The 13,428-nt window shown below is 40.1% G+C and overlaps 1 protein-coding gene across 1 annotated transcript in view; it reads left to right on the forward strand.

Annotated features, from left to right (window-relative positions):
• The first annotated feature begins 4,831 nt into the window (after window positions 1-4,831).
• RIT2 (Ras like without CAAX 2) overlaps window positions 4,832-13,428 on the forward strand; it is a 258,959-nt gene continuing 250,362 nt past the window's right edge. Inside the window, exon 1 of the mRNA XM_036323184.1 lies at window positions 4,832-5,071. Coding sequence (XP_036179077.1) covers window positions 4,963-5,071 — 109 coding nt within the window. The 5' untranslated portion in view covers window positions 4,832-4,962. The remainder of the gene's footprint in view (window positions 5,072-13,428) is intronic.

A 13,428-nucleotide genomic window follows, 5' to 3' on the forward strand; every position in this document is an offset into this window, starting at 1 on the left:
CTTTCCCCTGGAGACCAGGTGCATGTGGTGACACCCTATTGTTTGTGCTTGCTCCCTCTTGCTCAAAGGCAAAAGACAACAGGTACTGTAGCTTGGAAAGTGCTATGGTGGTCTAGCAGGTAGGCGGAGGCCCAGGATAGAGCTCCCATTTGCCATAAGGAAGCAGAGGGGAACATAAATAATGGCGCTCACTGGCCTCTCCCAGGGAGAGTTCCTGCAGCTCCTGGGGTTCCTCAGTTTCCCAGCCCTCTCCATTCAGACTCTTCTTTTGTTTGTTCTTCACAAGCTGTTCATTCAATCCTCAATGGTCTCTAAGGAGTAACTGACCTCCATCTGTGTACATTTGAGCATGCTCATGGGAGGGGTAGAATTCAGCATGCTGCTGTGCTACTGCCATCTTGGACCTCCCAAATGCCAATCATTAAATCATTTTCCAGAGAGCAAATCAATCTGCCATGTAATGATCTTGGTTACTTAAAGATTCACTTTAATAAACATTTATACACCTGGAAGATACCTCTCTCTCTCTCTCTTTCTCTCTCTCTCACAGACACACACCCCCTCAGACTATTTGGTGCATTGCTCAAGGCACAAAGCATGCAAATTTTTAAAGTTCACTTAGTAAAACTGAAAATCAGTAACATTAGAATCCTCCAAAGTTCAACATTATCAATCAGACCCTTAGTAAGTCAGGAGAAGAGATGAGAGTGGAATTCATTAGAATATCAAAGAAGATGTAAATAAAGAGGGTTTTTATAGTATGGAATGCCTCCCTACAGAACATGTTTTTCATGTAAATAGAAAAAAATCTCACTGATTACCATTGGAGGAATATGGACAGATACATTAGCTATTGAAAAGAAAGCTAATTCACTGGTTAAAGTTTCCTCTCGCAGCAAACATATTTGTCAGGTCATTCATATACTTACCATTAAAGGACATTTCATGTACTCCTCACTTTTAATATTAAAATACTAGAGGCCTGGTGCACAAAATTCATGCACGGGGCGGGGGGGGGGGGGGTGTGTGTCCGTCAGCCCAGCCTGCACCCTCTCCAATTTGGGACCCCTTGAGGGATGACCGACTGCCCATTTAGGCCCGATCCCTTAACTTCCCTACCCTGCTGGCCTGGTCGCCCCTAGCTGTCCTCCTCTGCAGGCCTGGTAACCCCCAACTGCCTTCTCCTGCAGGCCTGGTCCCCCACAACTGCCCACCCCTGCTGGCCATCTTGTGGCAGCCATCTTGTGTCCACATGGGGGTGGCCATCTTTGACCACATGGTGGTGGCCATCTTGTGTGTTGGAGTGATGGTCAATTTGCATATTACCTCTTTATTATATAGGATGTGTACCAGAAAACACAGTACAAAGGACCCAGCTGGAAGGATAATCCCTGTGCTTTACCACCAAATCAGGGTTGCTGACATGGAAATAGAGTCACAGATGGTGGGATGGATAGCTCAGAGGGGTAAGTGATTTGCTCAGTGTCATAAGAATGTCTGCACCAGACCTAGAAACCAAAACCAGAAAGACCTTGAAGCTACATGCTATTGTTTACATATTTATTTTCATTGAGGAATAAAATTTCCATGCGTCAATTACAAGGTAATTATAACTTAGCCACAGCTGATTATGGAAATGACAGTTTTGTTGGAAGAGAGGCAAGCCACCCACTTTGCCTGACTCTATTCTATTGAGTGAAGGGATGAGTCTGGAATAAATACTTTGTGTCCCGGTGTCCCATTTAAGCTATTATACTGCATTATTTAGGTGTGTGATTTATGAACATGTGTACTATAGGGTCAGTCAGGTTGACATTTTAGGTGGATTTTCCTGACATCAATGTGCAGGATGAGCTGAGTGGTGAAAGGAGGAAAGGGCAGTGGGACTGTACTCAGGAAGGATAAGTTATGGAGTTATTTCAGTCATGGAAGTCCAATGGCAGAGGAGGCTGAACTGAAGCTAGGACTTGGAGAAGGTGATAGAGTGTGGTTATTGAGAATCAGAGTGATGTATTTTTGCTCATACTGAGGTTGAGATACAAACAGGGTTTCTGATAGAAGCATTCAGGAGATAGATTCAGTTTTGAAGTTCAAGGTGAAAATTGGGTCTAACAGTTACAAACGTGGCAGTTACTCACAGGAAGGTGATAAATAGGGCCCTAACAATAAGCAAAACTGCTATGAAGAGGTGAAAGAGATGAAAAGAGAATTGGGAGTAAAATCATTGAACAAGGTGTCATTTAAAAGAAAAAAATTACAAATCAGACTCAATCAAAATTTAAAACCCCTGCTTTTTTGAAAAATATTGATAGAAAAGCCACAGACTGGGGGTAAATATTTTCATAACATATATCTGATAAAAAGCTTACATCTAGAATATATAAAGTACTCTCAAAACTCAATACAAACACAAATATATATATATATATATATTCCTAATATGCAAATAGACCGAATGGGGGAACAACCAAACAACCTAACAACTGGTCGCTATGATGTGTGCTGACCACCAGGAGGCACATGCAGTACATGGCAGGTGTTGGCAGCAGGCAGCGGAGTGTGGAACATGGTGGGCATAGGCTGTGGCAGGATGGTGGAGCAGGTAAGCAAGGGCAACAGACCAAGGTGGGGCACCGGTCGCTGTCATCAGGATGAGCCTTTGGTGGTTACTGAAAATTCTTTGCTCCCATGTGCCGCGGTCCCACCCAGCACTCATACCTGGTGCCAGTGCTGACCCTACTCGCACCTGCTGCCATGCTGGAGCCACCACCTGAACCCACTGCCAGCGCCTGGTGCCAGCTCCAATTGCTCGGTGCTGTCAGTGGGTGCCAGTGGCGGTTGCTGGTCCCAATCACCCCTCAGGGCTTCTCCACCTCACCCTGCTCCTAAGGGGTGATCAGGGCTGGCAGCCACCTCTTGCACCCACTGCCAGTGCCCACCCTGCTCACACCTGATGCTGGCTTGGCCCCAATCTCTCTGCGCCATCAGCAGGTGCGAGCAGAGCTGGCACCGTCTGCGCATGGGGGTGGCGGCAGTGGGAGCGGGGCTGCCATCAGAGAGGGGACTGGTGGCCATGGCAGGAGGAGCTGGGCAGGAGCAGCACGGAGGATGGGCCAAGACCTGCCCCTGTGCCCACTGCAGCCTCGCTGTCCACAGTTCCTTTCAAGGTGCACGAATTTGTGCACTGGGCCCCTAGTCTTGATATAAAATAGACAAAAGGTTTGAACAGATACTTTAGCAAAGAAGACAGGGATGCCAATAAACACAGGAAGAGATGTTCTTCTCTTTTGGTGAGTGCTTATATACAGAAGACTGGGAGCACTAGTAACTAAAAAGTAATGATGAAATAATCATACACTTACATGCTGGTTACAATTTGCCAAAATACTTTTAAGTACTGTGTATGCATTAAACTTTATGAGTTAATAAAGCAGGTCTTTAATAAACCATTTTAATTAAACTTTATGAGTTAATAAAGTAGGTCTTTAATAAACATAGATGAAGAAACTGAGATACAGAGAGGTGAAGCAATTTACCCAAGGTCACACAGCCAGTAAATGGCTGAGACAGATTTGAAAGCAAGCAATCAGGTTCCAGAGCCTCGGCTGTTGGCTATGGCAGACTATATGACACCCCTCCAATTACCAGCAATATAGTGAGCACCTTCTCTGTGTAAAACATTTGGTCATACCCTGTAGTTATAAAGGGACTGATTAAATATAGTTTCTTTTTTAGAGGATCTTAAAATATAGATAGAAATAAAAGCCCTTGTACACCAAACATTGAACTGCACGTAATCATGATCCAATTTCACAACAGAAAAAAACAGACGGTAAATATACAGAACATTATCACCATCTTGTTCGAAAGACCGGGTCTGACTATAGCAAGTAGGGACTATTGAAAGCATTCTAAGACGTTTTTAGTTTAGAAGCTTTCCCCAGAGAAGCAAACAGCATAAAGCTTTAATGAATTCAAATAAGGGGTAAGAGTTTAGACATTGGAAAAATGATTATATATGATCTTTAATGCTACCCTAATTTTCAGCAAAAAAAAAAAAAAAAAATTAAGTATCTCTTTCATACTAGACAGGATCCTTGTGTTTTAGGTTGGTCCTAATAACTGAGTGTAAACAAGGATGACCCGTGTCCACGCAGGACAATGACCTAATTTCAAATATCTCCGCGTGTTAGAACCGCAGCTCGCATGTGAGCTGACACTATTCCTGTGAGCCAGCTGTTTTTCAACAACAGCAGAGACCAGTCCTGAAAAGCCCTGAGTTACTGTTGGTTTGTTTTTCCCCTAAATTGGTAGCAACTCTCTTCCCAAAAGAAGAACTGTGGAAGAAGATGTTGATGAAAAGCAAGAAGATAAGCAACAGCCATCTTTCTTAACTGACTGATCAGAAGAAAACAGTGTCTCTGAAGCTGTAGCTACAGAAATCATCAGCCTGTGAGACAGAATGTTTCTACTACGTCTCGGATTCACTCCATTCTAGCCGCCCAGCCTGGATGGGAGCCAAGCATGTGTGCCTCTAACAGCTGGCACGGCACAGGGGGCAGGAGGGAGAACGGGCAGAAACAAAGAGTGAGGGTGGGAAACGGAGAAACCGGAGAGGGAAGGGGAAAAACAAACCAACAGTGAAACAGACAGAGGGAGCCACACAGAGAGACAGACAGACAGAAAGACACACAGAGAACAGGAGCACTAGCGGGAGAGTGCAAGAGTGAAGGACAGGGAAGGAGGGGGGGTAGGTAAAAGCCAGATTTTTATTGGAAGCAATTGAGTGGTTGCTATGAGACCCGCTCAGAGCACAGGACCAACAGCCAGCCCCGCGCTGATGGTTCTTACCTCGTCCTAAACCTCTCTTTTGACACAGTTTTAGAGTTGCTTAATCTCTGAGCAAGCACCTGACACGGGCGACTTTTTCCTTCTTTATTCTCCTCCAGTCCCTCCGGTAAAATGGAGGTAGAAAACGAAGCCAGCTGCTCCCCCAGCAGCGCGACAGCCTCAGGCGGGTCCAGAGAGTACAAGGTGGTAATGCTGGGAGCAGGGGGAGTTGGTAAAAGCGGTAAGTTTTAACACCAAAATGCGGGGGAAGGAGGAACCTCTGCAGAGGCAACTCTGCAGAGTAAAAAAAAAAATAATAATAATAACAGTAATAATGCTGATGCTGGCGGGGCTGGTGCGCTGCAGCAGTGAGCCTCCAAGTATCTGGCAGGATGTTTAACAGTGTGAGGACTGTTCAGAGATGCTGATGAGTCAGGAGAATTGGGAGGCAGCCACTGATGATATATAGAACTTCAAGAGGATTATTTTGTCCTTTGGTTTCCTGCTGGGTAATTTTTTTTATTAATATATATATATATGTCTTTAAAATATATATGTAAATATATATATACACATACATACATATATACATATATATATACATATATATACATATATGATATTTCTGAAATAATCATGGTATAAGAAAATTTGCTCCTGTTTTCAAAAAGATTCATATAAAGTGCTATGACTATTCAATGACACACACATATACAAACAGAGACACACATGCAGGATTATCAGTGCTGGTGATTGTGTTTGTTTCTCTGATTAGGGGCTTCCTGTCCCCCTTGCCTTGTCTCTGACCTGGCGTAGCATGTGTGGGCTTTCAATGGCAAGGGGAAAGGTGGTTTTTGAAGTGACAGCTGTCTAAGGAATGGTGTTCACTGTAGGACCCAGGCAGGGTGATCAACACAAATGTTGCGATGATCTAAATTAAAAGGGACAATTGCAAGGATAAAGAATATAAGTGGCCATGGAGGTAGAGTGGTAAATTGTTTATGATGCAAAAAAAACACATGTTGTCAGTGGTTGTGTTTCTTCAGGGGCTTAAAAGGCCAAATATAACAAATTGAAGAAATATGTATGTAGTAGTGTTTGTAGTAATGATGCTAATCTTGGGCTATGGATATCAATAAAACATAAATAGATAAACAAACTTTTTATATAAATATAAAATTTCACGGGGGATACCTTCTTTGGGGATGCCAAAAAGCAAAAGAAATGTGAGAGTTAGCATGGGCAAAACATTTTTTTTTTTTTAAAAATCAATAGTTTTAAGGCTTGGCAAAAAGATTCAAAGTTGAGGCCAACATTATTGGTATAGACACCCACACCCAAAAATGTTGATAAGTAATGGGTCCATCATGATAAGAAAGTTGATTAGTAAAGGAGGGAAAAAGAGAGTGTGACTTTAGAGGACAGCAAGTAAAGAGGCTAGAAAAATAGCAAGAGACATAAAGTTGAAACCCCTCCCCCAAAGGAATTACTATAAGAAGAAAAGAAAAAGGTAAATCTGGGTATGTCCAATTGCTGCCTGCATGTCAACGTGAGAAAAGTTAGTCATCTGTCCTAGAAAGAAAAGGTAACGTGAAAAGCTTCACAAATATGTATGAATGAGGAATTTTTTAAAATTTCCTTTTTAAAAGAATGTAATGGGGAAAGAATTTAAATAGGTAATGATTAGGGCAGGAGGGACAGAGGAAAGATAAAGAGAAAACAATTTATATAAATAAAACTATGCTTTGAAAAAACCTAGTCAGTCAGACACAATGAGGAAAAAAGAAACAACATGAAAAGAAAATATCAAAAAGAGAGAGAAACAAATCTAAGGAAAAGGGAGAAGATTAATCAACAGAAATGCCACCAGCTCCTTGTGAGGTCAGAGAGATGCTATAAGGGTCCCATAATGTGCCCATGTATTATCTTTGTTAGCTGGCTTGGTATTTTCTTGTTTCATCAGGAGTTTGGAGGATGTGGGAATAGAGTAACTAGGTTTGAGTCACTTGCTCCATAAAAATGAAATGTGGAGAGAAGAGATGGTGGATAGAAGCATCCTTCAGCAATGTACTTATCCCGGAAATGGTATGCATTCTCCTATTTTGAGTTCCTCCATGTATTATTTGACCTGACCGGCCATTGTCACCTCTCCAATAACTAGAAATTTTTGACATACCAAAATGGTTAACAGAGTGACCTGGTTTGCTCTCACTTCCATGTTGTACAAAAGAAGCCAGGTTTTAAATATGTGAGCAAAACTTTTCCAGTGTGGTAGGAGCAGCCAATTCACTTCAGAGACGGTCAAGAGTAAAAGAGGGTGAATAAGTTCAGTTGTACTAACTTTATACATAGCCCATTGGCTGTGACTTTCAGGGAGTGTATAACTCATACTACAATTCCAGGCTTAGAAAATGCTATCCTTAGACTCAGTGTTTGGAATCAGAGTGATGGAATCATGTCTGACCCTTGGGCTCTGTCCCTGTGATTCAGCCCATGTTTCCAGTATATAAATGTTCAAGCCCTGATTCTCTGAATTAACCTTCTTTTGAAGGTTAAAATGTTTGCTTTCAAATGAACTACAATATTTTTGAATTAAAAAGCCACTTTTTGAGTTGATGAAGACCTGGATCAATAGTAAAAAGTAGAATTTACTTACCTTCCCACAGTTTCAGTAGCTTACATGATAGGATCTTGCAAGTCAGTTACAGTGGTTTGTATGAAGAGATTTCAAGGGGAAATCTGTTCTGAAGAAACTAAAGAAGATATATCAAGCTATCAACTGTTTGTAATTCTGAGTCTGTTCTGAGTTAGCCTAAAACATAAATGAAAAACTCAATTTGCTGGGACCTTAAATTTTAAGTGAATACAATCTTGAAAATTTCCTATGCTTACTGAGAAATTAGGGTATGTTTTCTTTTCTATCCATATTTTACTGAGACATACTTTGGTGAGTAGGAAATTTTGGAAGGATTTGCAACTTTGGAGCAGAAATCCCCCCCAAGATTTAAAATGTATTTACTATATGTGAGAAATTTCAAACCACAAGTGGTCAATAAACAAGTTATTTAGTATGTACTATGCAAGGAGCCTGTACTAGTTACTATAGAAGGGAAACAAGAATGATGTGAACATCTATAAAACATCCCCTATGGGCTGCCTGGTTTTCTTGCTTATATTCAGTCCTCTCCACAATGTGAGTAGGTGTCACCATTTTACAGATGGAAAAACTGAGGCCCAAGAAAACAACTTGTGTCTAGTTATGGAGGTAATAATTTTTTAGATTTCGGTGAAGTTTGATCTAACTCATTTACATTGTGTTTAACACCCCGGGCAGACAGAGCAGAGTTCCACCACTCACCATTAAGAAGACAGGGCTGTTGGGATTGTATTCTTTAATTCCTGAACATGAAGGAGAAACTCAATTTTATATTTAGAAGAGAGCTAAACCATCTAGACTAACACTCTCAACTTATAAATATATATCTGTTTAATCTTTAAATTAATATAATTGAACATTATACCTAGTGCTTATATTCTATATAAAAATATGTGTATGTTGTATTTATATTGTATACATAGTGCTTATATTCTATATAAATAAAAACATATGTATGTTGTATTTATATCTATATAATGGAACATTACACTCAATATTATCCAAGAATGCTGTAAGTGCTGAGAAAACAGCATAAACAAGAAATAGCCTTGACCCTATTTGAAGATAGAGAAACTCAGGTCATGAGAGTTGAAGGTCTTGCCAGAGTCACATCTAGATCTCAACCCTCATGACCCCCTTGAAGCTTTGTTCCACCACACACCAATTTTTATACAGGATAGGTACTAATTATCCACTGAATTTCATGTAACTTGGGCATATTCTTAGCCTCCTATCACTTTTTATTCCACTGCCTACCATCCCTTTCTTCCCTCAAAAAAAAAAGAAAGAGAAAAAAATTAAAATCTCACAGCTGTATTTTAAGAGTTTACTGGAATCTAAATAATCCTTAGAGCTGTTTTCTGTCTTTGTGGTTTAATTATAATTGTTGTTCCTCAATAATAGAGCACAATTAGTGTCTGCTTGCTTCCTCTGTATTACATCTGGTTCTCTCAGTGCAGAGTCACATTACACAGGATATCTAATTCAGTAAATGCTACTAAGAGTTTATTTTCTAAAATATACTTTACCTATTCTGTTTTATGATTATGTTTGAGGGTACAATATTTTAAGGAGGCAAGTAGGTTATCTATTCTCTATGTTCAGATGGAGGTAACTGAAGCACAGAGCTGTTAAGAGATTTGTCCAAGAGTACACAGAAATAAATAACTAGGAAAAGAACTCAAGTTTTCTAATTCTAAATTATTTTTTCATCAAATTTCATGAGAAACGTATCCAAACATCCAATGAGATCTACATGTTCTATACCAGTCCCTAGGATACATCTTAGAAATACCTTGGTGAAATTTTGTGTAAAATTTTGTCAAGTGTTAAATTGGTATGAAATATGCAAGTCATTGGGAAGGGAGAGGGTGTTATTCCCAACTATGATTCCAGACACGGCCCCTGCCCTCTAGGAGGGCACTACCTCAAGAGGAAAAATATAATGTTCACTATAAGATGATAAGCTTATGTCAGGCCTTTGACATAAAAGCTATGAAAACTCAGGGCAAAGGGTGGCTAAATCAGCATGGGGGAGTTATGAAGGAATCCTAGAAGAGATAATATTTAAATTGCATATTAAAGGATGAGTAGGATTTCTTGAGATTGAGAAGGGAAAGTATAGGGAGATCTGGGGTTGCAGAGGAAGAGAATTTATTGGGAACAGAGCATGCAAAGGCAAAAGGGGATGTGGGGGCTATAATTTTTATACCTCCACACTTGATAACTTAGTGTCTTCAGGGATAATTGGAAAAGTATCTCTTCCAACTTAAAAATCTTAGAAATTTCTTTAAGATTTGCTTAAAACCTATATTTGGAAACCGTGAAAAGTAAAACAAAATAAATAAGCTAAAAACATAAAAAGTATTAGGGAACTCAGAATTGATTAGAATGCAACCATTGTAAATTTTTGGTAAAGGGAAACTCACTTGTAAAATAAGTAATCATACTCTGCCCCACATCCTTCTGCAGTTTGTCTCTTTTACACACTTGGAGTTTTATGTAGCAGGAATTTATAAAATGAAAGCAATAACAATATTTTCTGAGGTAAACAGAAGGCAGCGCAAACCAATTCCTTCAACGGCAGTGAACTGATATAAAAAGGTAGAAAATCGAAACTTTATGTGATGAATTAAATCAGGGCAAACAACCAAGTGCATCACTCAGGTCCCTGAGGCTCTGTGTTTTACCATATTAGCAGAACTCTGGATCAGACAATCCGGAACAATTTTCACATCATGACGGTGTGTTATTTGAACCCTCTGAATTGAAAAAGCAAAATAAAAATAAACAAGGGGAAAAGAAATGATTTTAATACTTGGGGGGGGCTTCTGCTCTCACTCTTAATCGTCACCACCCTAATTGCACTGAAGATCATCACTCATTGCAATGCGGTCAGCAGGAATTAGCCAAGGAGTTCCCATAAGGCTCAGTGGCAAAGTAAATTGATATCTACTTACTCAAGTAATGACTGAAAGTGGTATTCCAGTACAAGGTATTGACTGACAATGTTTCCAAGATCATATGCACTTTATATATTTTATAGTGACAAAAGGTAGTACAGCTCTATGGTTTTAGCAGAGAAAGAACATAGAAATGAATACATTTGTATTGGTCCCTTACTATCCACAGGTTGGTGGCTTCCTGACATTCACAATTACACACTCACTCTGGTGTCTCACTGGCTGATGGTTTATCACATTCACCTGGCCCCGATTACTATTCCCCTTGTGAGGTAGAACTAATGTCTGCATTTTATAGATAAGAAAACTAAGGCCCATGGAAAAAAAAAAGAGACATAGAGATATAGAGATATTCAGTGATGAACCTGAGGTGTGTACACATATATGTCTAAGTTCAATGTTTATACTATTTTCCCACACTGAGGGTTTTTATATTATTTCTTGAGAGCTAATAGAATGAACCTGAGTTGTAACTGCTAAACCTTCATTGGTATACTATTTCAGACATCAGGTAAAAATCATGTACACCAAAATATGTGACAAATTTTTATTTTCTACAAAAGCAACCCTTATTAGGTGGGGAGGGGAAGCACCGAACATTTCAACATGTAGGTACCACAGGTACATTACATTCTGATCCATTCAGGAATCCCCGAGAGTTTCAACCACACAGAGAGGAAATGACAATCCTTTCAACTGGAGAGAGGGATCAAATAACCCAGTAATGATAAGAAAATATTAAAACTGAGTTTTAATGAGTAAACAGGTGCTGAATATATCAGTTGAGTTTTTGAAATCTATTAGGTCTTGATCTATTTCAGGGATAATATTTTCTATCTATCTATCTATCTATCTATCTATCTATCTATCTATCATTTGTCTGTCTGTCTATCTATCTACACACATACATACACACAGGCACACACATACATACACATAGGCACACACAGGCACACACACAATTGACCCCTGAATAGCATAGGTTTTAACCACACAGATTCACTTATATGTGGATTTTTTTCAATAAGTATTGTAAGTATAGTTTATCTTCCTTATTATTTTCTTGGTAACATTTTTTAAATTTTAAATTAGAATTGGCATTCACTATTTTAATAGATTCAGGTGTAGAACATAGTGGTTAGACATTTATATAACTTACAAAGTGATCCCCGGATGAGTCTCATACCCCCTTGATCTTAGTAACATTTTCTTCTCTGTAGCTTACTTTAATGTAAGAACACAGTATATAATACATATGACATAAAATATGTGCTAATAAACTGTTTATGTTATCAGTAAGTTTGCTGGTCAACAATAGACTGTTAGTTCTTAAGTTTTGGGGGAGTCAAAAATTATATGTAGATTTTCAACTGAGTGGGGGAACACTGCCCTGACCCTTGTGTTGTTCAAGGGTCAACTGTGTGTGTGTGTAGGAAAATACCTTCCCTGTCCTTTCATTTAATAAGAATAGAGGATATGTGTGTGCGTATGTGTGCCAAGACCTGTGAAAGACCCTTAACTATTACCCAGATTTAGACATAACCCCCACTCTGACCACTGGAGTAAAGAAGATACATAACCAGAGAATCATAATGCAATGGATTAGGTACAAAGACAGAGATTTACACGTGGTATTTTTTGAAAGCAATGCAAACTGAGGTCAGGAAGTTTGAGTGACCTAATACCAGTCGCTCATCTGCTCAGCTATAGGCTTGGAACCAGAAGCCTCCTGACTTACTTGCTCATGGTTCCAAAATACCACGTGCGGGCATGCACGTACAGTGCGATTGAAACTTCGTGGCCCATGCGCAGAAGTCGGTATTTTGTGGAAGAGCCACACTCAAGGGGCCAAAGAGCCGCATGTGGCTCGCGAGCCGCGGTTTGCCGAGCCGCAGAATGCCGACCCTGCATTAGACTATGCTGCCTCCCCAAAATCAGCATGCAATCTCCTTCTTCCACCTGGAGTGTAGGTTGCTGGTAGTGTCTGCTTTTGAGCGTATGTGTTTATGTAGCGTGGTAGAGTTGTGATGGACTGCAGACCGCTGCATTGCTTACAAGCATGCAGGAAACTCTTATTCCTGAATGTGGCTATTTTTTGTTTTGTTTTGTTTTGTATTGTTTTGCAAAGCCCATCAATTATCTCAACTCAGTCACTCAGGCTTTGCTCGTAAATGTCAGCTCTCTGAGGACCATCACGAACTGGTGCCATCTGCTCTTCTGGTTCATCAGCAGGCACCAGCTAAGTATCATTACTGGAAATTGTGCCAGCTCATCCCTTCTGCCCTTTCTTGCCTGCCACAACCCTGTCCCAGCTAACAACATAGCATCAGGGTTGGAATATGACCTGTTCTAGTCTCCACACTCATGGGTATCAGCATCCTGCCATTGCCAAGTATACGGGAGGGGTAGCAGTGTGTTCCAGGTTCTCCCTGGAGTATGTGGGAGGTAGGAGCTATGTTGGAGGACGCTGGAGGATGCTGAGGAGGGTGGCCTCTGCCTCTCCGGAGACGCTGTTTTGAGAGGGGAATCAGAGTCCACATAAGGTTTGGAAACCCAGGAAAAAAAATCTTTAATTGAACTGGAATGAGATTGTATAGAAAATTTGTGGACTCACAACGGAATAACAGACAAGGACTTTTAACTAGTTTGATATGTCGTGGTGAGTGGGGATGGCCTTCATGAGTAACCTGCTGGTGCAGGGAAGGCATTGCTTGGGTAGTTACTTTATTGAATGGATGAGAAAACCTTGGTTTCTCACTCCTCTAAATAGTTCCTCTAAATATGCTTTAAAATGAGAAAAAAAGATGTCAGTGTATGATTTTGCTCAAATCTGTGTACACTCATGAGGAGGAATGATTCTTATTTTGTCTAAACTATAACTTTCAATTTCTTTTCCCAATGAAGAGCAAATAAGAGCTCACCTTTCTGAGTCTTACATATGCCTAACCCTTTTCTAAGTGCTTTATGTACATTATTTTA

This window comes from Myotis myotis, unplaced genomic scaffold, assembly GCF_014108235.1.
Source record: "Myotis myotis isolate mMyoMyo1 unplaced genomic scaffold, mMyoMyo1.p scaffold_m19_p_9, whole genome shotgun sequence".
NCBI classification, from domain to species: Eukaryota; Metazoa; Chordata; class Mammalia; order Chiroptera; family Vespertilionidae; genus Myotis; species Myotis myotis.